Source organism: Aspergillus japonicus, assembly GCF_003184785.1.
Source record: "Aspergillus japonicus CBS 114.51 unplaced genomic scaffold BO86scaffold_64, whole genome shotgun sequence".
In the NCBI taxonomy this organism is placed as follows: Eukaryota; Fungi; Ascomycota; class Eurotiomycetes; order Eurotiales; family Aspergillaceae; genus Aspergillus; species Aspergillus japonicus.
In genome coordinates this window covers 72,716-100,078 of record NW_020291701.1, presented here as the reverse complement: position 1 = coordinate 100,078, position 27,363 = coordinate 72,716, and the positions used below count along the sequence as shown (strand labels likewise).

Here is a 27,363-nt window from a genome sequence, read left to right as displayed (position 1 = left end):
GCTAAAATCAAGTGATAAGGCCAAAATGAGTCGTCTCCCATCCGTTTCCAGTTTGATGTCACCTCCAGAGTCGAAACCCCTGGAGGTGTTCAATCCGACTACGATGTCCGGTTTCACACTGTCGCAGGATTCAGCATATAGTCATAGTATGGAACTTCCTCCTATCCCAGGCAACCGGAAGCGTACTCAATCAGAAATGGACTTGCCATCCCCCCCTGTTACGCCCTATGCTGGAACTAAAAAGAGGAAATCATATGTCTCCGAACAAATTGACAGAGATGCCGTTGGCACTTCCAGAGATCCTCTTCTATTCCCCCGACATGAATCTATAAATGACATTGCCACTGATGAACCTTTATTTGGGCCCATGCTTCCCAATACCGCGGAAGCTTTGGTCAATCAACATATCAATTCTCACATGGCGAGGTTTGAGAACAAACTAAATAAGCCGACGCGCGACGAGTATCTTCTAGCTCTTTCATGCGTACCGATTGTATCCTCGCAGTTTAATCGCAACCCAGCAGCATGGGCCAAAGAGGAGCGAGAGACATTAGAGCGTCAGTTGTTACTGATGAATCGATGTCGACCACGGCCAATCGAGTCCAAGTTGAAGAAACTAGCACCAGCACCAGGGAAAAGGATGCTGGCTGCACAGCCTCGTGTTCAACGGGCTTCTAGAGTAAAGCGAACACCGAAGTCTACACCAAAGCAGAAAACGCTGGAGAGTTTTGACCTCCTGGCATCGAGCGCGAAGCAAGCTCGCACTATAGGAACTAATCGGGACGATGTCGACTATAGCTCCATCCAAGATTTTTCTCCTTCGATAGAGACTCTTGGTGGCAATGCAAAGGCGCTGAAAGCAGACTGGAAAGGCCAGGTGTTAGACCTCAGTCTCGACCCTGACAGGAATCTACTCAGTTCAGCAGAGCTTAGCCTTGCAGCAACCTTGAGGCTCTCATGCGCAACTTATTTGTGCAGCAAGCGGCGGATCTTCGAAGCCAGAGTCAAGGCCTTGAATGTTGGTAAGGAGTTTCGAAAGACAGACGCCCAACAGGCCTGCAAGATCGATGTGAACAAGGCAAGCAAACTGTGGACTGCTTACGAACGTGTGGGCTGGTTCAACCCAGAACATTTTCAGCAGTATCGACAACAATAGGGCTTGGGATCTCAGGTTATCTCTCATATCGAAGACGTCTCACTACTGTCTTTCCTCCTGGGTAATAAGCAATTCGGCATTCGATGTTTGGCAGTGCATCATGTTATATCACAGTTGTTCACGCGCTTGTTAACTTCATCACTCACTAACCATGATTGTGGAATATTGCTTAAGTTTGCACTTAGACATGGCAGACTACCAGTAATCGCATAGCACTTCTCTTGCCACCCAGCGATCATACCGGTGTTCTATTCATCTTATTAACTATTGGTGTTTTATAATTAATACCCCGATTGCTTCAGGTCCCCCCATTCAATTTCTGCAATAGTATGTTTATGTGGGCTTCGGTCATGTTGCTACAACCAAGTTTCTGTGCCACGATTTACTCACACCTCCGGCGCAGCGTTGGCCATGTTTATTTAGGGCACATACCTGCCTTTGCTTTGAACCCAGAATCAAGAATCTGCATTACCTTGCTAGTAAATTGTCTGCATCGTGCCTAGACTCAATTGGCCTACAAACCATGGCCCATGCATAGAGTAAGAACCATAGACCATTGTGTATTTCTGACAGATCAGGCAAAGAGTAATATCTACAAGAAGACTAGTTTCAGAACCAGTCGAGCCATGCACAAAGGCTGCGGCTTTACGGCAGTTAGTTACCCGACTATGGGAACTGGGAAGCTTTACCCGCCAACTATGCAGTTTCCGACTTCGGGATCCTCAATTCCACGCCACCCGATCCACCTATGAACATCGTGCAACTCCTGCCACAACGGATACTTGAATTGGAACGCATCCCTTATCAACTCCGCGTCTTAGGCCCGGCGTCGTATGGTCTTGATCTCATCAGGAATGTCTCACACAGAAGCCACTCGTACGGAGTATAACAATGAAGAGCATGGGGAGCTTAGCGATGACAAGAAGTCCAGGACCAGAAGACCTGCAAGTGAGGACAGCACCTCCCGTGGCCTAGCATGATTTAAGTCTGATTAAGATGAACAGATACCGCTTTCCGGCAACAGCGTTTGAAAGCCTGGCAGTGAGGAAACCAGCCCGATGGAAACCCAGTTAGTTAAGAAAGCTGACACATGCAGGCCAATCCTAACCCCCAAGAGCGTGTTGCCTCTCTTTTTTGTCATCGGCGTGATTTTTGCCCCGATCGGTGGTCTTCTCCTATGGGCCAGCTCGCAGGTATGTGTTTTCTTCAACAACTGTTACGTCTAGGAGGCTAAAAGCCCTCAGGTCCAAGAGATAGTCATAGACTACTCAGAATGCGCCACCAAGGCATCCTCCCAACCAACCTCAATTTCAGATAGAGTGAAAACCTCATTCAAATCGAGCAATGAACAATCAACACCGACTTGGCAGAGCCTGAACAAGAATGGGACAACCGTCTGTCGCTTGATTTTCGAAATTCCTGATAAACTAGAACCGCCCGTATTCATGTACTATCGCCTGACCAATTTCTACCAGAATCATCGCAGATACGTCAAGTCACTTGATATTGATCAGTTGAAAGGAAAGGCTGTTGACAACGAAACTATCAGTGGAGGATCTTGCGATCCGCTCAAGCTTGACTCTTCTGGGAAAGCGTATTATCCATGTGGTCTCATTGCAAATTCGCTATTCAATGACACAATTACCAGTCCCGAGCTCCTGAACGGCGACGATGCCCAGACATATTACATGACGAACAAAGGCATAGCGTGGGACAGCGACAAGCAGCTGATCAAGAAGACCCAGTACAATAAATGGCAGGTGGTTCCTCCGCCTAATTGGCATGATCGCTATCCTAATGGATATGTTGACGGAATCCCCAATCTTCACGAGGATGAAGAGTTCATGGTATGGATGAGAACCGCAGCATTGCCGGCTTTTAGCAAATTGTCACGGCGAAATGACACCACGGCCATGGCTGCGGGGAGTTACCAGCTCGATATTGAGGACCGTACGTTTGAAACCCCCAGCAACCTCCAACGTCGCTAATGGCATAGGCTTTCCCGTCACTGAGTACGGTGGTACGAAGTCGATATTAATATCCACTCGGACTGTCATTGGTGGCCAAAATCCCTTTATGGGGATCGCGTATGTAGTCGTCGGGGGTGTCTGTATTGTGCTCGGCGCGCTTTTCACCATTGCTCATCTAGTACGACCCAGGTACGCACGAAAGCCCTCAATGGACTATTCTGCATCTCAAAAACCACCTTGCTAATTTGCGCTTTACCCAGAAAACTCGGTGATCACACTTATTTGACCTGGAACAACGACCATGATAGCCCTGCTACCTCAACTGGAAGGGATGGCAGATTTGGATCCCACGCTCCATAGGGATTTTCTGGTGTTCGTTTCGTCGCCTCTTTCATAGGAATGTAATGTCTCTCTTCCTTCTGTTTTCAGGGCTGTCTGTTCGTTACAAGGTAATTGCGTCTTTTTAAACGGATTCTGATGTCTCCGGGGCCTGTGTTTACGGAGTTGCATGGCTCATGTCCTCGTATTTGTCTATACCAAATTGATTAAAGCCACCCAAATCAGTTGCTGTTCTTATCAGACGCGTCCCTGGAAAGGCCGCTTCTGTTCTCCCCATCTGGGCATCTACCCCTAGCTGCGGCATTCTCGAGCACCTAGGATTCCTGTGACCAGATGCTAACGATACATTCCACGTAGCTGTTGGTAGCAGCTTCTCATTTTCTTCCTTTTCACTCGGGTATTCCTTCAAAGGTAACTATTATCTTACTCAAGAAACCAGTATGGCTTTGATGGTTCTCATATGCCCTTTGTCGGTGCTCATTTTGATGGGTATGCAGGTCTTGTGCAGCGCGTCGTCTTTAGACCGCGGTTTCTGTGCCACGCCTGCGCCCAGCGAACGACTGAAAGTAGAGTTTAGGAGACTGAGCATGTCAAAACCACGAACCAACTCGAGTTTTGTCTATGAGACCCGAGAGGCCGAAAGCACAATTCAAATAGAAACATGGTTTCACATCGTGAGCAGCCAGGCTGCGGCCAATTCGGTTTCGGACCAGATGATAGCCTCCCAGGTTTGTTTTGTCCTGTCATCTAGGTTCTTGCTCCTTTACAGAGTTAACTCGAGTTTAGTTGATCTATCTACAAGAGGCATATGAGAATGCCACCATATCTTATCGGCTCAAAGGCATAACTCGTCATGTGAATGATACATGGGCGCACAACCAGGATGAAATTGCCATGAAGAGTGCGTTACGCCGTGGGAGTTACAGCACTCTCAATGTTTATTTCCAGACAGATCTCCAGATGTCCTCGGATGGAAGTGCTCGAACATTGCGCGACATCTCTGCGCGACAGATGGGCACTCTATCGTCCAGCGTACTCGGCTTTTGCACTCTGCCTGACCCAAGCATAAATGCCAGTAGCCCACGTTCCACCTACATAAAGGACGGCTGCAATGTCCTGGCCCAGACTATGCCGGGAGGCTCCTTAGCGCATTACAACCAAGGAGGAACGGCTGTCCACGAGATTGGGCACTGGAACGGACTTCTCCATACATTTGAAGGAGACACTTGCTCATCTAATAACGAAGGCGACTATATAGACGACACTCCGCAACAATCTGAACCTACTAATGGTTGTCCGGCTCAGAAAGATTCATGTCCGGAACTCCCTGGTCTGGATGCAATCCACAATTTTATGGACTACTCATCTGATGATTGCTACGAGAACTTTACACCAGATCAGATTGAGAGAATGAGGAACATGTGGTTTTCCATGAGGGCAGGGAAGTGAAGGAGTAAAGACACGTGGAGGTTTCTTGCATATAGTCTGTTCACAGCACCTACTCCTATACACGTATCATTTTAGCAACGCCAGCTGCTATATTACTTGATCCCATTCACGCGTGCCAAGAAGACCCTGGAGATTGCGGTAAATGTCATATCGCTTAATAGGTATGGAGAATCCATATGTGACCGTATCAAGATGGTAGTAAATCAGGTTGTGAGAACAGTAGTAATAATAGTAGTGACAGTGGGAGTAGTAGTCGCCATGCCACAGCCCAAACATTACATCTCAACTATCGCTTTCGTTTCTTGCCCCGCTCATCATCGTCCAGACCGCCTTCCCTATCCTTCTTTTTCGCCTTCAATTCGAGCTCGTCCCAATCCTCACCGCTCTCTTCATCTGCACTGAAGTCATCGCTTGCTTCAGCACTAGCATCATCATCAAATTCGCTGTCATCTTCCGAGCTCTCGTCCGCAGCCGCAAGCTCGGACTCAGAAAGCTCAAACGCGGACTCCTCTTCCTCGTCCGATCCGCCCTCAGAGTCGGATTCTGCTGCTAAGAACGACCAACCTCCATCATTAAAGAATCCGTAAGGATCACTCACTACTGTCTTCATGATAGTAGTCCAGTTTAGATTCAGTGGGCCTTCTGTGAAAGCGAGGTCGACAGAATCTAACCAATCTTTCACACCCTCCAAAGACTCCACGGGAATCGTGTTGATGTGCACGGGCGTCCGATGGAAGTCCTTGAAAACAAACACAAGGTCAAAATTTTTGAGTCCGAACTGTAGGAACGTTAGAGTTGACAAGACCAGTGAAGAGGCTGTAACTTACCTGTACTCTTTCTAGGTGAGCAATTTCAACTTCGTTAAGAGTGATGACCAAGAACGGGGGCTCAGTTAGTTGAACCAGAGCGTCTGTAGTAGGCTGAATCAAGACATTTGACCGGTTGGGAACGCCAGTAAAGCCAATTTCTCTGAATGGAATGTCAACGTCGACTCCTTCGTCTTTGCCAGCATCCGCGATCTTTTCAGCAAACGCCTTGAACTCGCGATCCAACGCTGCCCTTCGTCGCCGTTCTTCTTGTTCAGCCTCGAATTCCTCTTCGTCCCCATAACGGTGTTTACGTCTGCGGTTTCCAGTTTCATCGAACTGCATCTCAGTAGCTTCTCTGTAGAATTGAACATCCCTAGTTTTTCTTTTCCCTATCAGTATAGGGGTCTTCAGATGAACGTGTATCAAGACGATCAATTCATGAGCGCATGGTTGGAAAAAAAGATGCTTCACATTGCTGAAAAGCACATCGACGTGTTCATTGCGAAAGGGCGACATATAGCGAAGGCCGTTCTGATGTATTTCAACTTCACCAGGGACTCGCTTCCCGTCCAAAGGTGGCCGCAGATAAACGTCAGGTAACTTGACAGGACGACGGTCTAAAATGGTTATCCTGAATTCTCGCAGAGGCAATGATCTCTGAGTCACTTACTCCTGATTTCAATCAGTTTGTCCTGCTCAACCACATCCTCCATTTCCTTCTTTTCCTGCTCACGTCGCAGTGCATTTTTTCGAAGCTCTGTGATGTCTTGAGCCACCTGGGCGAGCCGATTATTATCTTTGGACCTAAGGGTCAAGTTCCGTAGAAAATGCGCTGAGAGATCTTCGAAGGGCTGATCATCTTTTCTGCCGACACCTTGGCCTGGTGATAGAAAGTTGATTCTCAGGTAGGCATATTCCCCCTCGTCACTCTTGCTGGCATTCTTGATGGTATTGATATGAAATGGGACTGGTCGGCCCATGATAGGGACGATGACCGTGGAAGCCTTGTGGTCGACATAGATAGTGAGGTCTTTCACCTTTGTGGGCAACTGATTATCCCTTTTGTAAGACTCAAATCTCTTGAACTTTTTGTGTGTGACCCCATTGTCATCACCTGTGGTACCTGCGAACCTGTCCAGCCCTTCTTTTGTTTTCTTGGTGGCCAGTTCCTTTTGATGCTCACGACGCCGGGCCTCCGCGCCTTCATTGATTTGGGTTGGCCTCTCGGCACGCAACTTTGTTCGGGTGACATTCCTGCTGGCAATGGCGCTCGACTTGACCTCCTTTTTCTCCTTGATGGGCTTTTCAGATTCTTCTTCATCCCCAAAATAGAAGGAAACCGAGTCCATGTCCACACCAGCGTCTTTCGTAAAAACAAGTGGCCCATTTTCGCCGACACGGACTGTATCAGTGATGACCATTGAATAAACGGAGCTACCCCGATCTTTTGCACTGGAGTCCTCAACATCAGTCAGCCCAACCGTGACTGAGAATGTCATGCCACTCTTCAATATCTTGTCATTCTTCCCGTTTAGCAGCATGTTAGAATCGCGGAGTTCAATTCCTACACCTGCGCCAACCGATTTAACGAAGTGCGTCTCAAGCTCTGGCTTCTTAGCCCGAACCAAACTGATCGCTTTGTGATACAAGTCCTTAGCCACTGCACCCTCACGAATGTCTTTGATGACTGCATCGCGAACATGTAGAAGGAAAGCATAGTTTGCCTCCTGCGATTTGCTTGGATCAACAAGGTATGTACGCGCAATGAGCGAACTGTAAGTCCTGTAGCGAATTCCAAATCCTGCAACAATGATCCCTGGTTGAAGATTGTTACTGTCGGAAGAAGCTGTGAGCCTAAGGTCATATTTTCCTCCACTTTGTACAACGGGGCCGTACGCCCAGTCAATTTGCTGAGGATCGAATTCACTTGGAAGTTTCGCTAATTTGTTGAAAAATTTAGCGTCGTCAATCTTCGCGTCAATTTTCATGGCGAGAGCCTTGTGGGTCATTTGCTTCTCTTCATCAAGAAGACGAGACATTTCGTCCACAAAGTAATCGGCCATTAAGCCACTACAGGCTCTTGACGCGTTTCGGATGGATACCTTCAGCACAGTTAACGATTGCGATTCTAGCTGACACGACGCAGCTTGGAGGAACTGACTAGTTCATCTGTATCCTTGACTGCAAGTGCAGCTGACAGGGCGCCCGATATGTCAACTTCTTCCAATTCTCCACCACCGGCTGCGTACGCCCTCCTCCAATCCTCGGAAAAGGGGCCGGAAGCTGTATCCTTTGGCAAGACACCAACCTTTTTCTATAACAGCACATTGTACCTTAGCACCAGATGTTCATCTTTGTAGTCGTGACATAACTTACACCAGCTGTCTTGATAGCCTCTATGCACTTCTCGAATGATTTCGTTTTCTCTTCCGGATTCTTCGAGGTCACCAAGATCTCTACTGGAACTTTGCCTCCTCTCAATGGCTCAAGATGTTTGGCTGTGAATTGGAGGTTCGCTCAGCAAAAGGTATGTCGAAGTGCCGGGCATAAAGACGTTTGATGAATCAGAAGATCGAAAACTTACCTTTCTTAGCCGTCGTAACAACATATACAACCTCAGTGGTGAATACCAGAAGAGTAGCAGGAAATTCATAGCCAAGTAGCCAAAACTAGTCATTTGTCATTAGTATGTTGCCAGGCCATTCATCACCTCAGTAACGACTCACATGCATCGCATTGTTTTTTTGAAAACTGTTAGCCTCGTCTGTCTTCCCCATGAGAATAACAATAGATGAAACGCCGCCAAAAGTGGCATTGTTGGAGCGTCTGTCTGCTTTCCATGCTGAATAAAAGCTCGTGAGTCGGTTAAAGAATGTATTCCGATCAATCACAATTTCTTCTGCCATGGTGTAGGGTTTTCGGTGGCACGGGCTAAACGCTTAGAGGTTCGCCGTACGTAGCAGCACGCAGTCCTGTACCAAGAACTCCCGGGCAAAACTAGAATGAACGCACAGAGGGGGAATTGGAAAGGGAATAGTCGAAGTGATAGGCTGCAGGAGGAGAAGCTACAGACTACACTGGGACGAGATCTGAAGCTGCCGGTATTGCAGAAGAATGTATTGGAAAGAGAAGTGTGTAAGATCGCAACTGAGCATTTAATTAAAAGTCGCGGAGGAAGCCAGGCGCAATCTTAACGCGAGAAGAAGCGCGTTTTCAGAAGGCTAAGTAAGAAATTAGTAAGACATGTTTGAGCTGTTTGGTTTTCACTTTCGTGTACCGCCTGTTATATGTATACTTTTGAGGAATACATCATTTGTGTTGACCTCAGCCTCGCCGATATCCCCATCGGCTTTTTCAGGACTACTTTGTCAGGTCCCTCTTCATTCTTCATACTAGATACTACCCGATTCCACAAAGTTGTAATTTTTCTCACCAACTTGTCACACTCCTACTCGTTATACACATTGCACATATGACTGAGTCGTTCCTTAGAAACCCGAGTATTAATTTGCCATGCTTTCGTCTTAGCCGCTAGTGCTATTTTGCCAAAGTTCGAAGCCTGGCCTTGCGAGATCTTCTTCTGAGTTTTCAAGATGACAGATGATCTATCATCTGCGCATACAGATCAAGCGAGCATTGACGACCTGATTCAATCGGACTCAACCTTTCGAAGGGTGTCTCGACACAATGCTGCAACCGGTGCATCTGCTGCTGGTACTCGTGCTCTGAGTGCGCAAATTGTTGCCTTTTATTTCAGGGCACCTATAAAGGCCTTTTTCCGTACCCGAGTTGAGTATGAATTCAAGTTGCCCACTCAAATCATTCCTGTTGGATATTAACAAGCCTTGCATTTGCAGCTATATGGTGTGTAGCCCGGTCTTCCTCGTGCCTATTATCTCTAAATCATCGCTGATTTTCTCGGTTCTACTCTAAATCTGCCAAGGCATTTGCCAGGGCTGTTAACCCTCACTCAGCGAAGTCTGGCTGGTCCTTGCATACGACCACACCCGGGCTCTTGATGCACGCCGTTCGTACGTATGGCTGGCGCTTCATTCCCAATCAAGTTATGCCCCCTTTGTTAGCGAATGCCGCGTGAGCTTTCCCAATCATTGTACCATTTACATGTGCGTATCCTCTAACTGCCGCAGAGTTGGTGCCATACTTTACACATCATACCTTCAAGTTCTTGGAAGTCTTAACGAACCTGTGTCGCAAGGCATCAAACGTATATACCCCCCTCCTCCGCCTTTAAACACGTTCGCAGCCGGATTCATAGCCGGAACTATTCAGTCTATAGTAGCCGCTCCTCTTGATGCTCTCCAAGTCCGTCTAAGAACAAGCGATCTTCTTGAGGGGCAGTACCGGAGTATGTGGCATTATGGCCATCAAAAGCTTATTCAGATTGGAGCCCGGGGTATCTTCGCAGGTTGGGGCCTTTCCTTCCTGCGTGATTCTCTTGGCTATGCATTCTTCTTCTCATCATTCGAATTCATAAAATCTCAGGCGTACTACTCATTTGTCACGTGGTACTATGGGTCGTTGCGTACTCTTGGTGCGCAGAGAGTGCACACTGTCCAGTCTGGAAATCGCAGTGTCCCCCTCATTAGACCCCATTATGCATTGGAGCCATGTTTTCTCATGGCCGCGGGTGTGATAGCTTCAGTGGCCCAACAAGCCATACAACGACCGCTATCGGTCATCCAAAGCATCCATGTCACTCGCTTGGAATATCTTGACCATCAAGCCAGTTTCTGTCCCTCGAGGCGACAAATGCTACGTCTTTACTATAATGCCTATCAGGAAACATTGAAAAGATGCGAGCGAAAGGCGACTAGGGTTGGAGGTTGGAGGAAGTGGCTCTTTCGTGGATTTGCCAGAGACGCTATACGTCAAGTGCCCAGCACAAGTGCTGGGCTTGTTATTTTTGAGTTGGTCCGTCGTAAATATGCGTTTATGTCGGATACTGTATATATTGAGAGGGATGGATATAGTATTCTACTGCCATGAGAAAGTATGGTTTTCGACTCATCTAGGTATAATATGCATTATTTTCTTCTTCCTGGCATGAATAGCATCGCCATTCTTACCGATATTCTGATTATCTTGGTCGAGACGGAATCTCCGACTTCCCTCCGTCCTCATTCCTATTCTGGAGCATTTTCTCGCGCGGCGGCCTGCTCGGCTACACATAAGTTCAGACCATTGAGATACGCGCTATGTTGGGAATTGCCAGCTACTACAAGATAGTAGGTGGTGGAAATGGCCCCGGGAGTTTCTTGACTGGTTTGAAAATATCTGTATGTAGAAAAAGATTGTTTGAGTATAAAGATAGAGGCTTCTCCTACGATATAATGATATAGTAATTTCTATGATATGAGGACAAGATTTATCGTACAGTACTCCGTAACTACTCTATCCATTCTTTATTGTTTAGTTCAAACTTATATTTCATTGATCTTGTTACATGTACATATTAAGATCATATGTAGTTGAGGTCTTTCAGATTGTAAGTGGATCTTTGCCACCAATCCTCTTGACTGCTCTCAAACTTATAGCTCTGCCGCTTCCGTTATATGAAAGTCATGAAGCCCTCAGCTTCGGCAAATGGTATTTGCAAGTTGGAATGAAACCGGCAGTTCTGAAATTACCTAATCAGGACTCCACCGACAATTTCATAGGGTAATACTATGTACTCCGTACTTAGGTAGCTTATAACACTATATGGAAATGGTATTAGATAAACTGTTATTAGGTTCTACATAACTTAAATATAACTTATTCAACGTGAGACTAGAGTATTATACTCAGTACTACTCTGTAGTGAATAATTACTTCAACTTATTATTGCTACTACCGGCGATCCTGTGACTTTCTACCACCCAGCTTCGTCGGCAGTGTTCTGCCATACCACCCCGCCCTGCGCAGATATGTAAGTACGAGTAGCTGGGCAGTCGATCGATCATAAGTGGAATTAAGAGCAATTTTTAGATTTATAAAAAAGGAGATCAACCGGCAACGTAAATGCTGAGCTATATTCCTACCACAGCGTAACTGAGAAAGTAAGTCTTTCTTGACTAGAGCTCTTTTTCATAGTGCATAACTAGAATCACCTAAAAATGTAGGATCCCATCAAGTTACATGCTGTAATATAATAGATGAATCTAGGACTAGGACTAGATAAGTAGTGTTCGAATCATAATGCCTGATATATACTGAGAGGAAGCAGAATTGATTCGGGATTTCTATTATCTATTCTAATTAAGGTATGATTATTTACAGGATAGAGGTGGCCAACGCTGTTTAGGGGCGAGGTGCTGCATCGATGAGTATCTATGTATTGCGTTGTCGGTGGAGACTGACTTGCGACAGAAATATGCATAGGATGAGTACTGAGCCCAGCCAATGGTGACCAGTTTCGCTTACTAAGAACTTCTTTCCTTCACCCCATCAATCCTCTTAGTAGGTAGTATTTGCACGTCTCTTAGCTGACTCAAAAAAATCATCGAAGAAACGATTGACTAATTCATGATCATTTTCCCCTTCCTCCTCGTGTTGAGGTTTTCAGTACTGAGTACCTTAGGCAAAGGAGCGATGACTCTTAGTGGTATGGAGTAGTTAGATACATACATCATCCACTTCTAACGGGTAGACGTCGGCCTACTAGACTAGCCGCATCTACCGACTTGTCCATGTCTGGCGGACTGGCTTGCGGGGTTCTCTCCACCTTTCAAAGACAATAGGTACAGTACATACATACTGTACCCATACCAGCCTTTGAATTTCTACCATAGTAGCCTTGAGATTACTATGGTATACTGATACTCAAGGTGCTCAGTAAGGCTAGTATGCTCCATTTTTACTGACTCTCGTGTTTAATTTACCCCCTCTGAAGTTTTTTGTGCCATCATCCCTGCTATCTCCACCTTACCATTCTCGGCTGTCAGGCTCCGGACTCCGTCATCCTGCGTCGATCAACCAAGTTGGCAACTGTCTCGTGAGCGGCCTTATGACCAATGTCAATCAGTGCATCACCGCTCTCCGCCCACAGTACTTTCCCATGCACTTGTCTTTTGCTACACACTTTCGCCCAACTTGAAGGACCCTCGCTCTGGCGTGCCCCTTCAGTCCCAGTGCAGTGCCTTTGTTACTTTGGCTTCCACCTGCGAGTCGACCGTTGTGCCCTACTCCAGGCGTCACCTCTTGAACCCCTTTTCCAACAAGCGAAACACGACTGTTGCGCAGCTAGTTTGTGGGCTCTGCCTGATACCGTTCTTTTTTTATCCTTGATTGGCAGTGGTCAAGGAAATCGGTCAATTATATCATAACACAGAGAAGAGGACTGATTGTTCCCGGGGAAAGGGGCTGTCACGTCCAGCCCACTATCACCGCCAATATTCCTTCTCAAACATCTCAACGGCATACTTCTTCGACCATACCCTTGCGGCACCTAAATTCTCAATCGCGATTTTCCACTGCTGCGTCAGGCGACGCAGGGCAGTCTGCGGCTGAGGGGGAAAGTCGGCGGCGTTCTTCGCTATCATCGGGTAACTCAGAGTTTGTCTGGACCGACAGTGGCGATTTGGCCGAACAGCCGGCTGATGCAGAGCATCCACTACAGATTAATGTTTCAAAACGATCAGATCTAAATACATCTAATCCAATTGGCCCCCAGGAGCGACCCAAACAGCCAAAGCGGAACCGCATACTACACCAGCCATACATTGCCAGTCTCGCAACCGAGAAGACATCGATTGAGATACCTCAGCCACTACCCAGGCGGATTTCACGTGCAGAACGTCTCTTAGCAACGATAATGTCCCCAAACAATCGACAAAATGCCCAGATGCATGGCCTGGTTGGCAAACCATTGCTGTAAGGCGAACTCATATTGAGTGATAAACTATTCCTATGCGCTGAGCTGACGTCATGTAGGTATTTCACGAGTGTCTTTGTATCTTTAGGCGTCTTTCTCTTCGGCTATGACCAAGGAGTGATGTCTGGCATCATAACGTATGTGTCTCATGCTCGGCAATGCTAGATTCAAACGACAATAGCTGATGAACCTTAGAGGGTGGTATTTCAAGGATTACTTCAATCAACCATCACGAGCTGCAATTGGCACTGTTGTTGCGATTCTAGAAGTTGGAGCATTCATCTCATCCCTACTTGTTGGACGAGTTGGCGATCTGATCGGGCGTCGCAAAACGATACTTTATGGGTCAATTGTCTTCTTCATTGGTGGCGCATTCCAGGCATTTGCGACTGGTCTGCCTATGATGATGGTCGGCCGTATCATTGCAGGTTTAGGGGTTGGAGCACTCTCTACCATTGTGCCGGTTTATCAGTCTGAGATCTCGGTAAATATGACCACTAGCCCAACCCAAGCGATTGCACAGTTTACGCTGACACTGTCTCGAATAGCCCCCCCATAACCGTGGAAAGCTAGCATGCATTGAATTCACGGGGAATATCTCCGGCTACGCTGCAAGTGTCTGGGTTGACTATTTCTGCAGCTTCATAGATAGTAATTACTCCTGGCGTCTCCCTCTGCTCTGTCAATGCATCATGGGTGCTTTGCTTGGTGTGGGCAGTTTGATCATCTGCGAATCTCCCAGGTAAGTGTTCAACATCCAGTCACATGTGTTCACTGGGTACATATCTCACATCAGATCAGGTGGTTACTAGATAACGATTTTGACGAGGAAGGTATGGTCGTTATAGCGAATTTATATGGCAAGGGTGATCTGCACAACGACAAAGCCAGACAAGAATACAGAGAGATCAAGATGAATGTTCTTCTTCAACGACAAGAGGGCGAGAGATCCTACAGTGACATGTTCAAACGTTACTATAGACGGGTATTGATTGCAATGTCAGCACAGGCATTGGCGCAGCTGAACGGAATCAACGTCATCTCTTACTACGCCCCACTCGTTTTTGAATCGGCAGGGTGGGCTGGCCGTGATGCTATTCTAATGACCGGCATCAATGCCATATCCTATCTTGCTTCTACGGTTCCTCCGTGGTATCTTGTCGACCGGTGGGGAAGACGGCCAATTCTTCTCTCAGGGGCAGTGGCTATGATTGTGTCTTTGTCTCTGATCTCCTATTTCATCTATATAGACGTTCCAGCAACACCAACGCTCACGGTCATCTTTGTCATGATATACAATGCTGCCTTTGGCGCATCTTGGGGACCTATACCGTGGCTCTACCCCCCCGAAATTTTGCCCTTAAGTATTCGTGCAAAGGGCGCCAGTCTCAGCACTGCAGCAAATTGGGCCTTCAACTGGCTGGTGGGGGAAATCACACCCGTCCTCCAAGCCGCAATCAAGTGGCGTCTCTACCTGGTCCATGCTTTCTTTTGTGCATGCAGCTTTGTGTTAGGTCAGTACACCTTTGCTATTTTTGTCGCACTGTAACGGCCTACCTGACACTTATCGTTTAGTGTATTTCCTATATCCGGAGACAAGTGGTGTCCGGTTGGAGGATATGAATATTTTGTTCGGCGATGCGACAACCTCTATGCCGACTCCAGCAACCCAGGCGGAACGTGGGTCCTTGATGAGTGCCGGCTCACCTGTGCCTTCGCTCGACATTAGGCGACAATATGGTCCCCTGGGAGCGGATAATGCGATTCCTGGATTGGACATTGATCCGCCCAATATGAGCCCTAGTGCCTATAATAAATCTGTTAGGTCTGTAAATCCAGAGGGCCATGCTACTCGATCGGAGGGATTCGGCGGTTGGATCTCCAACATGATAACCCGTCATAAGGGGTCTGGTTCTTCGGCACAAAACAACCAATATAGCCGCCTCGGGCAGGAAGAGAATGACTAGGACAGTTGTATTGCTAACGTGCCCTTACACTGCAGGAAACTGCGGTGCTGCCTTTTTCTGCCTCGATCGTGTTTCCACCTCTCGGCGCGAAATATCGACCTAGTTTGCCTTTGAAGCAGCCTGCGCTGGGAATGTTTTGCTTTCCGTTGTTAGATGTCGTTGTCTTACATTTGTGTTCGTTCCAATGTTCTCATACTGAAAATCTTGGGATAGAAGCGCGAACCACAGTTATCGAGTTATGTTTCCGATACAAGCTAGCAGCATGACGGTGTAGCGTGCTTATGAGATATAAGTTAACCCATTTATGCATTTATGTGTAGTATTTGGCGGAACCTTACCATACAAACGAAAACTAAGATATGTGAAGCGAACCAAAGCTCCTCAATGCACCGTAGAATCGCATCTTCAATGTCAACCACTAATGAAGTAATGTGCTTATCATGGATCCGGGTTGTCTGGGTTTGCTGTCCTCATTTAAGTACCTACCTTACCACCTAGCCCCCAAGTGGGGCGGAAACCATTCAAACATGCGCCCGGGCTTTCCATGTTAACTCCAGGCCAACTCTCACTTTCACCTGAATGTGCTGCGCCTTTTCCATGCCTGTATTTGCCCCTCGCCATTTCCTTCAATTCCTTCAATCTTCTCTTGGTCCTACAGTTCACTTTGGTCGAAAATTCTAATTCCTTTTTTTTCGTGTTATCTTTCTACCGACGTTGCCGAAATTCTCTGAATTCAACTCATCTTTGAATTCAACTTACATCTCACTGCCACTTTAAATCCTCTATCTCAACCCTTTACATTCCTTGAAACAGTCATCTTCCTCCATCCTTCTCTACTGAAATATCAAGCTCCTCGTTTGCCTGCGAGAGATGACCCCTTTTATTTGAAATTAAGTCTCAGTCTCGCTAGGTTCACTGTGCCAGGTTGTGCCAGCTCAAGATTGTCCTATTCAGTCCCTTTCACTTCTAGCTATAAAAGCTACAACAGACGTCTTTCTTACTCTCTCTTATCCTTTTCTCACTGAGTTATGGCCGAAACAACCGGCTCAAGCACTGGTGCGAATGTTGCATCTGATCTAAGGCGCAGGACGGCTGCACGTGGGGGGAAGCCCAATGTTACATCAGATCAAAATCACAATGCTGCGATGGAAGTGAAGTACAAGGTGAGCATCATCTCCTGTCTGCCAAATTTACAGTGTCAACAGGTGGTATTGAACTGCGGCTTACATACGTTCCATGAGGTGTAGCCTCGACCGAATGCCGCCATAGCCTACTGGGAGCCTATCATCGCACCGTTGCTGCTCACGGCCATGTCTATTTTCACTCGCATGTATCGCATCGGACGTTCGAACATTGTCACATGGGATGAAGCGCAGTAAGAATGTTACTGTTCTGGGATAGTATGTACACCAGTGGGCTAATCTGTTGCTCATTGATGTCTAGTTTTGGCAAATTTGGGTCCCATTATTTGAAGCGCGAATTCTACTTCGATGTCCACCCCCCGTTGGGCAAGATGCTGGTCGGACTATCCGGGTATCTCGCTGGCTACAACGGCTCTTTCGAGTTTAAGTCCGGAGAAGAATATCCTCAGGATGTCAATTACACCTTCATGCGTGTATTCAATGCTGCTTTTGGTGCAGCTTGCGTCCCTTTGGCATATTTTACCGCTCGCGAGCTCGGTTTTCGCCGAGCCACTGTGTGGCTTATCAGCTTGATGGTCCTATTTGAGAACTCCTATGCGACAATCTCGAGATTCATTCTACTCGACTCCATGCTACTATGTTTTACTTTCACAACCACTTTATGCTGGGCGAAGTTTCATCGATTGCAGACTAATAGTTTCTCCCTCGAATGGTTCACATGGCTTTTTCTCACCGGTGTCAGCATTGGCTGTGTCTGCAGCGTCAAATGGGTCGGATTTTTTTGCACAGCGATCGTCGGGTTGTACACAGTTGAGGACCTCTGGAACAAATTCGGCGACGTGAAGATGCCAAGGGTACGTCATGGTATATATCAATGACCAAGACCGTTGCTAAATAAATGACAGGCCGTGTTAGCGAACCACTTGTTGGCTCGCATTGCAGGCTTGATACTTCTGCCATGTATCGTCTACATCCTCTCGTTCTACGCCCATTTCTGGATCTTGGAAAACAGTGGCCCCGGTGACGCGCAGATGAGTTCACTCTTCCAGGCAAATCTCAAGGGAACCGAAGTTGGGCAGGACAGTCCTCTTGAAGTCGCTTTTGGCTCGAGGGTTACCCTGAAAAACATGGGCTACGGAGGTGGCCTGTTGCATTCGCATGTTCAAACTTATCCTGAAGGATCTGCCCAACAACAAGTCACATGTTACCACCATAAGGACGCGAACAATGACTGGTTTATCTACCCCAACCGCCAGGATATGGAGTATGATGCCAACGGCCCACTGAGGTTTGTCGGCGACGGCGATGTGGTACGCTTAATCCATGGGCAAACAGGCAGAAATCTACATTCGCATGCGATCCCAGCGCCAGTAACTAAAGGCCACTACGAAGTATCCTGCTATGGCAACATTACCATTGGAGACGACAAAGATCATTGGGCAATTGAAGTTGTTGATGATGTCGCTTCCAAGGACAGGAGTAGAGTCCGAACCCTCACCACGGCGTTCCGCTTGAAGCACCCTGTCTTAGGTTGCTACCTGAGGGCTGGAAATGTGAATCTCCCACAATGGGGCTTCAAGCAGATCGAAACTACCTGTGTCAAGGAGAACAAGCCCAACGATGTGTATACGCACTGGAATGTGGAGTCTCATTACAACGAGAGACGTAAGCCTTATCCTCCTTTCCTGTCATCTGCCCATTGTGGCGTTCGGTTTACTCACTCTTATCTTTAGTTCCACCGGGAGATCCTGGTTCTTACAAATCGCCATTTTGGAAAGACTTCATTCATTTGAATGTCGCCATGATGACATCCAACAACGCCCTGGTCCCTGATCCAGACAAGCAGGACGATCTCGCCTCAAAGTTCTGGCAGTGGCCAATCTTGAATGTTGGTCTCCGCATGTGTTCCTGGGATGATAATACTGTCAAGTACTATCTTCTTGGAAACCCTTTCGTATACTGGGGCAGTAGTGCCGGCCTAGCTGCCTTCGGACTTTTAGTTCTCTGGTATCTTGTGCGCTGGCAGCGAGGTTACAATGAGCTCACACAAGCAGAAATTGACCACATACATTACTCAGGTGTATACCCTGTTGTGGGGTGGATCCTGCATTACTTGCCTTTCGTGGTTATGGCAAGGGTAACCTATGTCCATCATTACTATCCGGCTCTGTATTACGCCATACTTACATTTGGGTTCTGTGTCGATTGGTTCACTCGGACTGCCAGTGATAAATCGCGCGTGGTACTATACACAGTGCTTTATATTGTGATATTCGGATTGTTCTTATACTTCCGTGTTGTGGTATTCGGTATTGAGGGCCCCAGCCAGAATTGGAAGCATCTAAACTGGCTGAGTGGGTGGAAAATTGGTAATTGAGGTTCAGTCTTCCTATCACACCAGAACGTCGACCCTTATTTCTAGGACCTACTGGCCTTCTTCATTGCTCTATCATTCTTTGATTTAACATGTCCACTGGGGCGCCTGCTCATTTACATGGGCAACCAAATCCATGTCTTATTTAACTACAATTCGTGGGAGCAGCCTCCTTCCGTCTCAGATCTCTTGGAGACATCCTTGAGCATTCTGCTCTTTTGATTGTGGAGGTAATTTGCCAGACATGTAGAATACGTGGTTGGGTCACTTTCCACCCTTGAAACCCTCGTGGAGGTATTAGAATTGTTAGGTGTGAGAATGAGCTTTTATTGTGTAAGTAGCTCGCACGACCCGCTTAGTGGGTTGTCCAAATGGTACCCGTATTGCCATTAACAACAACCACCAACAACACCATTTCCACTGGTGCGCATCGCATCGTTCAGTCCCAAGGTAACGGTCTTAGGAGCTCCACGATTCGGTCCACCGGTAGCGCCAAAGCCCTTGACCCCGCTGCGGCGATCATGTAGATCGTATTTACCGGCTTCAATATTGCGGTAGATCATGTCAGCTACCTCGAGAAACGCACATTCGACGTTATCGCCAGATTTTGCACTAGTTTCAACATAATTGGCAACACTATTCTGGCGGCACCACTCTTCGGCTTCCTGCCTGGTCACCCTTCTCTGATTCGAGGCCGAACCGTCATCTGCCAGATCGCTCTTGTTTCCAACCAGAATAATCACAATCCCATCTTCGGCGATTTGCCGTAAATCCTGAAGCCACTGTGTACAAGATAAGAAAGTGGAAGGCCTGGTGATGTCGAAGACTAAAAGTGCACCAGAAGCACCGCGGAAGTAAGAACGGGTTATGGACTTGTATGTTTCTTGACCAGCCGTATCCCAGAGAGAGAGTTTCATTCTCTTTTGACACTCGACGAGCTTGCGCGGAGGACTGGGCAGTCCGGTGACAGCAGATTGTCCCGAAGCAGCGATGGGGATCTGGGAAGGAGGTGACGAAACAGACGATGATGTTGCAGGTCTGCGAGCATGGGAGTCAAGTCTCAGTTCAAGACTTTTTGATGCGGGCGGGCCAACTGGGACGATGCGTGAACCAAATTCCACGCCGATCGTGACATCGTGGGAGGATGAGAAGCGACCTTCACAAAGTCGAATTGTTAACTAGATAGGGTACTGTCTGTCAGAGTCATCCTAGCTGAGGTCACCGTCCATGATACTCACGCTGGATTTCCCAGTTCCAGAGTCGCCAATGCAGACAAGCTTAGCGATGTAGTCCCATGGCTGTGACATGGGTATAGCAGAGCGACGCAGCTCTACGATCAAGCAGAGGAGCTTGCTTCTGAGATTCTATTATGTCCGGCAGATCAGACTCGTGAAGTCATACTCCATCCCCAGCTGTTGGGAGGAGCCCATCAAAGGTTTAGTTCTTTGGGGGTCGTCAGCCAAGATTGCGACGCACACTTAGAAAGCCTTCCCTTGCGGTCACGGATCAAAAATCGTATGATGGCCTAGGATGGATGCGTTGGCCGGCTTGGGTTGGAATTTTGAGGAAAACGCGTTGTTTGGACCGGCGTAGTTAGTCGTGCTTAGGCACCGAATATCTACGTATCGCGGATCCGAACTAACACTAAAAGGTTAATGCCTATCAATACCAGTGATAATGTAGTGGGCTACTATGGTGGGGACTGGCTACGTAACTGAAAATCGAGAAGCTCGGTCACTCGTACGCTAACTTCAAAGCTACAGTTCCGAGGTCAAAAATGTAGGTAGGAATGTTTCTCTGGCGATGGCTTGAATTCAAGCCTAGCAGGACAAATCTTCTTCATATCTGCTAGATCAGTCACAAGGTAACTATTTTTGTCTGAGTTGACTAGCCTACTATTTCTAACTCAATTACTTAACTGAGTTACTCGAGTGCTGAGTCATCTGTTAACATGACCTTGCCCTTATGACGCTGGCTGGTTGTAAGCTACATCAGCGGCCAATCCTCTTCCTCACGGTACACCAAACCCTCTCAGGCGCGGGCTGTCTCTCCTTCCCTCCTCCTTCGATACTCATACACCTCCAATCAAGACCACGAGGCTCTTGTTTGAGATCTTTCCGTTCTCCTCTTCCTGCTATGTAGTTCTTTCTCAACAAGTCCCTTGTGATTTGCGAATCAAGAACTCAGAGGAGCTCACCGCTACTCCTCGGCCGTTCTTATCAGGGAGCGTGATACATGACCCAGTACTTGACTCACTTTTCGGCATCAAGCCACAAGAACGATCAAGAAAGCAGAAGAGATAAGAGTTATAAAGTCGGCCAAAGGCTTTGAAGACAATGTTCTCTGAATGTATGATTCTCAGTTGAATGCTTGAAGGTATCTTATGCTACGTCTTGGAGAACCCATCTTAATAACATGCTCAGACGCCTCTCGATTCCTCGCACAATCGCAGTCCCGGTTGGTGATTCATTCCGACGATGCCCGCCGAAAAGGCCATGAACGCTTGATACAGCCGCCAGGAAATCCACGATCTCTTTCGTCACGGTCTTTTTTACAGCGAGCGGCCGTTGATCCGTATCAAACAGCCGCCTCGCAATTTTCCAATTTCGTCCCGGGCTCGCGTAATCCGGTTCCACAAGCGCCTTTGTTCTACAGTGCCACAGATGAATTTCGAGAGGAGGACGATGAAACCGAGCACGAGCGGGAAATTGCAGATTTCTATGCCTTGCAGAAATCACGACGACATTTTGGCATCAACCATTTGATGGACTCTTCGGAAAATGATGAAGATGATAGATCTCTTTCCAGCCCAGAAGCATCAGTACCACAACAATTCACTCGGACAGTCTCCAAGGGCAAGGGCATTTGGAGCTCATGGCGCGAAGGCGGTCTTGACGATAATGCACCAAATCCACAAATCTTCAACAACGGGGTGTCCGCTGAGCCTAGAGAGGAGATACAAACGAAACGTATGAGCTTAGGAGAGAACCTTGTTGATGTTCGCTTGGAGGATACGCTTATACCGGACGCCCATGCCGAGGAAGTTGCGCCCCCAGAATTAGGTGACGACAGCCCGCCCTCGATCCAGCGGTTTCGGGAAAAACCAGGGCCTCGAATGAGTAGACTTGGAATAGGTTCACCCACCATGCCACCAGGGCCAGACAACGCCGAGGCGCAGGTGCTCTTCCAACGAGCGAGCTCACCAGCTTCATACCAAGAGTCGATCGTATCGGCTAGGGTCGGTTCACCTGTCTATGACGCTTTCTGGGGCCAGCTATTTTTGATATCCATCGCTTGCCTCTTTGCCACTTCGTTCCTTATTTATCTTCATACTTCTACACCCTCAAACCTACCGAAATGGGGCGATACGGTATACTCGACTATTCACAACTCGTTCTTCATGTTGGCAATTTTTACTCTGGTCTCGATATCTTTATCTCTGCTCTGGCTCGCATTGCTACGGTCATATGTACGCGTCCTAGTCTATGTCATCATATTCGTCGTTCCGGCCATTTTGTACTTCTTTTCACTCTATCCCTTTATCTCGAGTTTCCGTGGCGCCTGGCATGGGTCGAGCATCCAAGACAAAGTCATGAGATGGGGGTCAGCTATTCCTTTCGTGATAGCAAGTGCTTGGATCTATAACGTCATTCGAAGCCATCGTGCTATAGGCCGAGCAGTGGGCATACTTGAATTTGCCTGCCGCATCCTTGCCGCAAACATCGAACTTCTGATTATTGGCTTGGGTGTCGTTTTATTCATTGTCGTCTGGACGTGGGGTTGGATGCTCATGTTCACACGCGTATTCTTAACGGGACATGTCTCAGGATCGATGCTTTTTTTTATGGATCCGAGCAGTTGGTGGTTAGGAGCCTATTATGTACTGATCTACCTGTGGTCTCTGGGAGTCATCTCTGGTATTCAACGCACGATCACAGCTGCAACGGTGAGTCAGTGGTATTTCCACAGATTCACCACGCCCGCTCCAACATCCAGACAGATCATCCAAGCCGCCGCGTATCATTGCCTCGCAACATCTTTTGGCACGGTTTGCTTGTCTAGCCTACTGGTCTTGCTAATTCGGCTTCCGCTTCTGCTGCTCCCTCACCGAATCTCTTCTGTTCTTAGTCTTTGTGCCTACTCCTTTGTTCCGACTCCACTGGCCGTTATTACCAATCCTCTGGCCCTCACTTATGCTGCAATTCATTCTCAGCCACTTGCTGTATCGGCTCGTGGTCTGATGCAGATGGCAAACCTGGCGCCATCAACAGCCATGACACCTTTGCATCCACGGTCATTTACTTGGTCTCGCGAACATTGCGCACCTCTTGTCTCATATCGGCTATCTAAACTTATCCTTCATGCTGCTCGCCTTATAATGTCACTAGCACTTGGTTTCGCAGGCTGGGTTAGTACTGCGCGGAACTTCCGCGTGCCCAGTGAAAATGGTGTGATTCATGGGAGTCTCTATGCCTACATGATAGGGTTGATTGCTGGAGCGATTGGCTGGAGTATCTTGGGAGCCGTCGAGAGTGTCATTGCTGATATTGTCGATGCGTCTGTCATCTGCTGGAGCAGTGAAGTTGGTAGCTATGGAAGGGAGGCCAGATATTGTCGGGAAGCTGGCTGGCTCTTTGGCCAAGAGCCTGCTCCTTCGGTCAGCTATACAGCTTCTAGCGAACTATGACCCACTGACCTCATATCATTCTGTGTGGAGGACAGTCCCATCGAAAAGATTTACATGCGATGGTCATGTGGTACCTATGATACCAACATGCCCTTCCTCGTGGTACGTCGGTCATCTTCGACGATCGCAGATAACAGGTGATTTCCATAAACCGGCTTACCGGGTGCTTTGTGTCTTTTATATCGTACTGTGCAATTTTGTTACAGTCATATTATTCTGCAATCTCCAATTCCGTATACTGTCCTACTTCTAAGCTTGGATTCACATCATAGATTTTGCGATCTTAACTGTGTTATCTTCAAAAAGAATACTAAACATCACGTACCGTACCAATAGTAGTCTCAAACTATAGGGCTAGGAGTGAGCCACATCTGGAAGCGGTGCAACGAAGAGGACAAGTCACAGTAATTCTTATGGTAGTATTATTCTATAAGAGCTGAAGAGCTCTCTTACTAGACGTGCACTAAATGTGGGGATGCCAAGATAAAGCACAGTCACAACTTCACAACTGGTGGGAGCAGATCACGATTTGAAAAAGGGCAAAGAGACGCAACTCGGACACATGACAAGGTAGGTTGGTATCATAAAACAAGAACTGGCAGCAAGCAGTGTCCTGCAGACCACCTCAGAGCGCTCAAAAGCCAAGGTGGAAGATGCAAAGGGAATATTCGAGCAATCAAAATCCAGCTGAGCTAAACATCAAGTCTACTCCTCCACCCAATCCCTTCCTTCGTGCACCACTCTTTCAGGATTGCGCAACTGAAACTGATAATCTCCGAAGGTGTACTGGTTTTTCTCAACGGAAGAAAGTACTCGATGGATAAGTCACCAGCTTTTGAAAGTGGCTTCCCCTGCTCCGAGAAATTCTTTGACCGATTGGACCATGTGGCGGGAAATTCACTAGCAAGTACATTCTCAGAAAGACCGCGTGAGCCCTCCAGCCATAGCTTCTGAGACTCTCGGTAACACTCAGGAAGTCGATGCTTCAGCTCGTTGAATTCCCTTCGGGCTTTTCTATAATCGTCCAGTGAAACCGCTGTCTCGTCGCTGCCCGATGTAGATATAGCAGTATGTTCTTCCGGTACAGGTGTAACTGCAAGCCTTTCTAAATCAAGTGCATGGATTGCATCATACGAGACAGCCCCAAGCATGAGACATAGGCTGTGCAATCGGGGATAGGGTGCACTATTTTTCTTCACCACGCGCCAATAGGCAAGAATGGACAACCATGAAGAAGAATCGGCAACTTGGCGATTTAGAGCCTTGAAGTGGTCATCTGCGACAAAAGCTAGGATGAAGCATAGTATAGCTTCTACAGCCGTGGCAACCGCGAGTTTTTCATCGACAACAGTCGCATTATCTTTAGCTGTATGGCGTTCCGCGGCATGCTTCAGTTCTCGGCCAAGGTTCCCATATTTCTGGTATTCCTCCTTCCACGCCCGACGCTCACATTGCCGAGATGCAGCGCTGCTTGTTTGAGGAGATGGTGGTTTGGTAGGCGTCGGCCACTCTGCTGTATGTTTCACACCGGACTGGGGGGGCATTCTCTCGCTAGTATCTCCAGACACTTCATATTGACCAGAACAATTAACACTTTTTCTCGACGTTGACTGCATCTGTTTTGACCTATCCTGCAGAATCTGTTTGGTATGCGGGCTCGGAAGTTTGGGGGACTGGGGCTGATCGATAATAATAGGGGGTTTGGACTCTTTCGTGCATTCTTTCGAAGACATATTTGCAGTGTCATTTTTTGCTTTGAAGTCGTTGCGAGATAACTTGTTGCCGTTTTCTGCACGCTCAGATGCTGTAGCCTTCGCTACAGATTGTCCAGATATTGTAGCGTGAGAAATATCAACATTTCTTACGGGTGAGCTTGATGTACCTATCTTCCGCTTACCGGAGAACTTTAGAAGGGCTTCAACCCGCTTCCTGTTCGCTCTGCCATACCTCAATCTGACGATGAACCTTGTTCTGGCATGACTTGAGTGGTAACTCGTTCGTGTATCCACTGAGTTCATTACAGATTCCTTGGGTAGGTGTTGAGAGCCAACTTTTGTAGTCGTAAATCTAGATGAACCAACGTCCGAAGGTTCTTGAAGAACGCTCGATCTTCTAACGGAACCAGAGTTCAAGGTTTTGTTTTGCCGGCTGGAAATGGGTGACAAGTTCATGTAGGTAGAGCCACGAACAGCAGATTTGGCTTTTTGCAAATTTGAAGCATCGATATTTGTCACATCTGGGTGTTGTAAGGAGTCGAAGGAGACAGAATCCACATTTTGCATCGACAACTCTTTCTCCAGATCCGGTGGAAGTGTTGGAGATAGAAGTCGAGGCAGTCTCGGGCTGCTTGAAACTGGGGGCAGAGTCGGTGATAGGAGAGCAGGAAGTCCATTGCCCCGCAATCGTCCCACTTTGGTGGATTCTACTGTAGAATCAGTAGACAATCTGTTTTTTTTTAAAGAGACATGGCCCTTCCCAGTTGATTTCATTGGCTCATTATCGGTTTCAAGCGGACGTTTGCGATCCATGTTCTTGTCACCAGATGAGGACTGCACGTTGCCTGGAGCCGCCCTCTCTGCCGGTCCCTGTATTTCGTCAATGAAACCACTAGCTTTGTTGGTTGATTGGCTTCCATTGTGCGTTTGGGCAGTCGATGATTGGGAAGGGGCTTCTCGACTGACAGGGGAGCCAGAGGGGGCGCCTGACTTTCTCCTGTTTTTGTAATCATTTAGGCTTATCTTCTTCTTCAGTGAACTATAAGATGGTGTGCTAGCTGCACTCTGAGGCCCGGATTGCTGATCGGACATGACGTTTCCTGCACTGTCAGACCAATCGCCCACAGCGGCTAACAAGGATTCTCCGTCGTGATGAGTCAAAAAAGTCATGTATTGGAGTTGCTGTTCCTCTGGCGTGAAAGGGCCGTCATCACTCACTGCCCAGTTATTAACAAAGCGCCCTCCAAGACGGAAAGGCACATCAGTCGGGACAGTAAGGAGGAAGGGATAAAGTGGAAGGACTTGATCTTTAAGTCTCTTCAATCGTCGATCAATGGAGTCTTGATCTAAATTATATCTGTGTTCGCTTGCTCTCTTGGTTCCTCTCGATTCAGCGTTCGCGGGGCGAAGAGAATGCTCTCCCGACATGGCAGTCCGTCAAATAGATGTGTGGGGAATTGGCAGCAGCTATAGCAAGCATGCACTTCCTTGTAAGAATATTTCCACCCACACTTGGGCTTCCTAGCTCCAACGCCCGTGTTGCTCGGCTTCTTTGAGATGGCTGTGCGTTTGCATGTGTTCTTTGCGATCTGTATTCCAACGGTGTTGAACATCCAAGCAGCGTTATCGCATTCGGTCTGGTGTCGTGATTCCTTGTTAGCTTCCCATCGGTTCGTGATCGATCTATATAGTGCCCCAAGCCTTGATCTGATCCTTGGGTCTCCTTCGAAATCCCGGCGTCCCCTTCAGCCGCGCATAGCCAGCTACCGTGGCAGAGCCTGTTCAACAATATTCAATCACAGACCCTGCGGTCCACAGTAGTAATATTTCCTCTATGCAAGTGAATTCCCAGGAGTCTTAGCTGCCCTGGGTACGGGGTGGG

At 47.6% G+C, this 27,363-nt stretch overlaps 10 protein-coding genes across 10 annotated transcripts; 7 read left to right on the top strand and 3 right to left on the bottom strand.

Annotated features, from left to right (window-relative positions):
* Window positions 1–25: 25 nt before the first annotated feature.
* BO86DRAFT_382533 (SWIRM domain-containing protein) lies at window positions 26–1,156 on the top strand (the record flags this gene model as incomplete). The annotated part of the gene is made up of 1 exon (XM_025670814.1): window positions 26–1,156. One exon carries the CDS (start codon window positions 26–28, stop codon window positions 1,154–1,156), a length of 1,131 nt encoding a protein of 376 aa, XP_025523896.1.
* An 854-nt stretch (window positions 1,157–2,010) lies between these two features.
* On the top strand, window positions 2,011–3,801 carry BO86DRAFT_439587 (CDC50/LEM3 family protein; the record flags this gene model as incomplete). The annotated part of the gene is made up of 6 exons (XM_025676166.1): window positions 2,011–2,104; window positions 2,161–2,197; window positions 2,253–2,349; window positions 2,401–3,106; window positions 3,153–3,315; window positions 3,387–3,801. 6 exons carry the CDS (start codon window positions 2,011–2,013, stop codon window positions 3,484–3,486), a joined length of 1,197 nt encoding a protein of 398 aa, XP_025523895.1. The 3' UTR covers window positions 3,487–3,801.
* BO86DRAFT_201216 (zinc metalloprotease) lies at window positions 3,727–5,057 on the top strand. The gene is made up of 3 exons (XM_025666750.1): window positions 3,727–3,876; window positions 3,963–4,193; window positions 4,252–5,057. Exons 2-3 carry the CDS (start codon window positions 4,053–4,055, stop codon window positions 4,912–4,914), a joined length of 804 nt encoding a protein of 267 aa, XP_025523894.1. The 5' UTR covers window positions 3,727–3,876; window positions 3,963–4,052; the 3' UTR covers window positions 4,915–5,057.
* On the bottom strand, window positions 5,011–8,629 carry spt16 (chromatin-remodeling protein SPT16; the record flags this gene model as incomplete). The annotated part of the gene is made up of 7 exons (XM_025676165.1): window positions 5,011–5,692; window positions 5,742–6,354; window positions 6,390–7,825; window positions 7,885–8,037; window positions 8,100–8,221; window positions 8,308–8,392; window positions 8,450–8,629. The coding sequence occupies 7 exons, from the start codon at window positions 8,627–8,629 to the stop codon at window positions 5,201–5,203; spliced, it is 3,081 nt and encodes a 1,026-aa protein (XP_025523893.1). The 3' UTR covers window positions 5,011–5,200.
* A 687-nt stretch (window positions 8,630–9,316) lies between these two features.
* On the top strand, window positions 9,317–10,753 carry BO86DRAFT_369623 (putative mitochondrial carrier protein; the record flags this gene model as incomplete). The annotated part of the gene is made up of 4 exons (XM_025670249.1): window positions 9,317–9,516; window positions 9,581–9,587; window positions 9,667–9,815; window positions 9,872–10,753. The coding sequence occupies 4 exons, from the start codon at window positions 9,317–9,319 to the stop codon at window positions 10,728–10,730; spliced, it is 1,215 nt and encodes a 404-aa protein (XP_025523892.1). The 3' UTR covers window positions 10,731–10,753.
* Window positions 10,754–13,536: 2,783 nt separating this feature from the next.
* BO86DRAFT_321900 (putative MFS monosaccharide transporter) lies at window positions 13,537–15,563 on the top strand (the record flags this gene model as incomplete). The annotated part of the gene is made up of 6 exons (XM_025668366.1): window positions 13,537–13,595; window positions 13,656–13,733; window positions 13,792–14,080; window positions 14,145–14,338; window positions 14,398–15,110; window positions 15,172–15,563. 6 exons carry the CDS (start codon window positions 13,537–13,539, stop codon window positions 15,561–15,563), a joined length of 1,725 nt encoding a protein of 574 aa, XP_025523891.1.
* Window positions 15,564–16,553: 990 nt separating this feature from the next.
* pmt2 (protein O-mannosyl transferase) lies at window positions 16,554–19,275 on the top strand. Its single transcript, XM_025666749.1, has 5 exons — window positions 16,554–16,726; window positions 16,805–16,938; window positions 17,007–17,559; window positions 17,611–18,370; window positions 18,439–19,275. The coding sequence occupies exons 2-5, from the start codon at window positions 16,874–16,876 to the stop codon at window positions 19,080–19,082; spliced, it is 2,022 nt and encodes a 673-aa protein (XP_025523890.1). The 5' UTR covers window positions 16,554–16,726; window positions 16,805–16,873; the 3' UTR covers window positions 19,083–19,275.
* A 193-nt stretch (window positions 19,276–19,468) lies between these two features.
* On the bottom strand, window positions 19,469–20,386 carry BO86DRAFT_321919 (GTPase Rab2, small G protein superfamily; the record flags this gene model as incomplete). The annotated part of the gene is made up of 2 exons (XM_025668367.1): window positions 19,469–20,257; window positions 20,318–20,386. The coding sequence occupies 2 exons, from the start codon at window positions 20,384–20,386 to the stop codon at window positions 19,469–19,471; spliced, it is 858 nt and encodes a 285-aa protein (XP_025523889.1).
* A 1,029-nt stretch (window positions 20,387–21,415) lies between these two features.
* Window positions 21,416–23,766, top strand: BO86DRAFT_421955 (uncharacterized protein; the record flags this gene model as incomplete). The annotated part of the gene is made up of 2 exons (XM_025675308.1): window positions 21,416–21,428; window positions 21,503–23,766. 2 exons carry the CDS (start codon window positions 21,416–21,418, stop codon window positions 23,764–23,766), a joined length of 2,277 nt encoding a protein of 758 aa, XP_025523888.1.
* A 692-nt stretch (window positions 23,767–24,458) lies between these two features.
* BO86DRAFT_421954 (uncharacterized protein) lies at window positions 24,459–26,909 on the bottom strand (the record flags this gene model as incomplete). Its single annotated transcript, XM_025675307.1, has 1 exon — window positions 24,459–26,909. The coding sequence occupies one exon, from the start codon at window positions 26,907–26,909 to the stop codon at window positions 24,459–24,461; it is 2,451 nt and encodes an 816-aa protein (XP_025523887.1).
* Window positions 26,910–27,363: the final 454 nt, after the last annotated feature.

Excerpts from the sequence above, each read along its gene's own strand:
- BO86DRAFT_201216 (XM_025666750.1), top strand. The coding sequence starts at position 4,053 with ATGTCAAAACCACGAACCAACTCGAGTTTTGTCTATGAGACCCGAGAG. Across the intron at positions 4,194-4,251 it reads ACCAGATGATAGCCTCCCAG|TTGATCTATCTACAAGAGGC; the intron begins GTTTGTTTTGTC and ends ACTCGAGTTTAG.
- pmt2 (XM_025666749.1), top strand. The coding sequence starts at position 16,874 with ATGTCTATTTTCACTCGCATGTATCGCATCGGACGTTCGAACATTGTC. Across the intron at positions 16,939-17,006 it reads GTCACATGGGATGAAGCGCA|TTTTGGCAAATTTGGGTCCC; the intron begins GTAAGAATGTTA and ends ATTGATGTCTAG. Across the intron at positions 17,560-17,610 it reads GCGACGTGAAGATGCCAAGG|GCCGTGTTAGCGAACCACTT; the intron begins GTACGTCATGGT and ends AATAAATGACAG.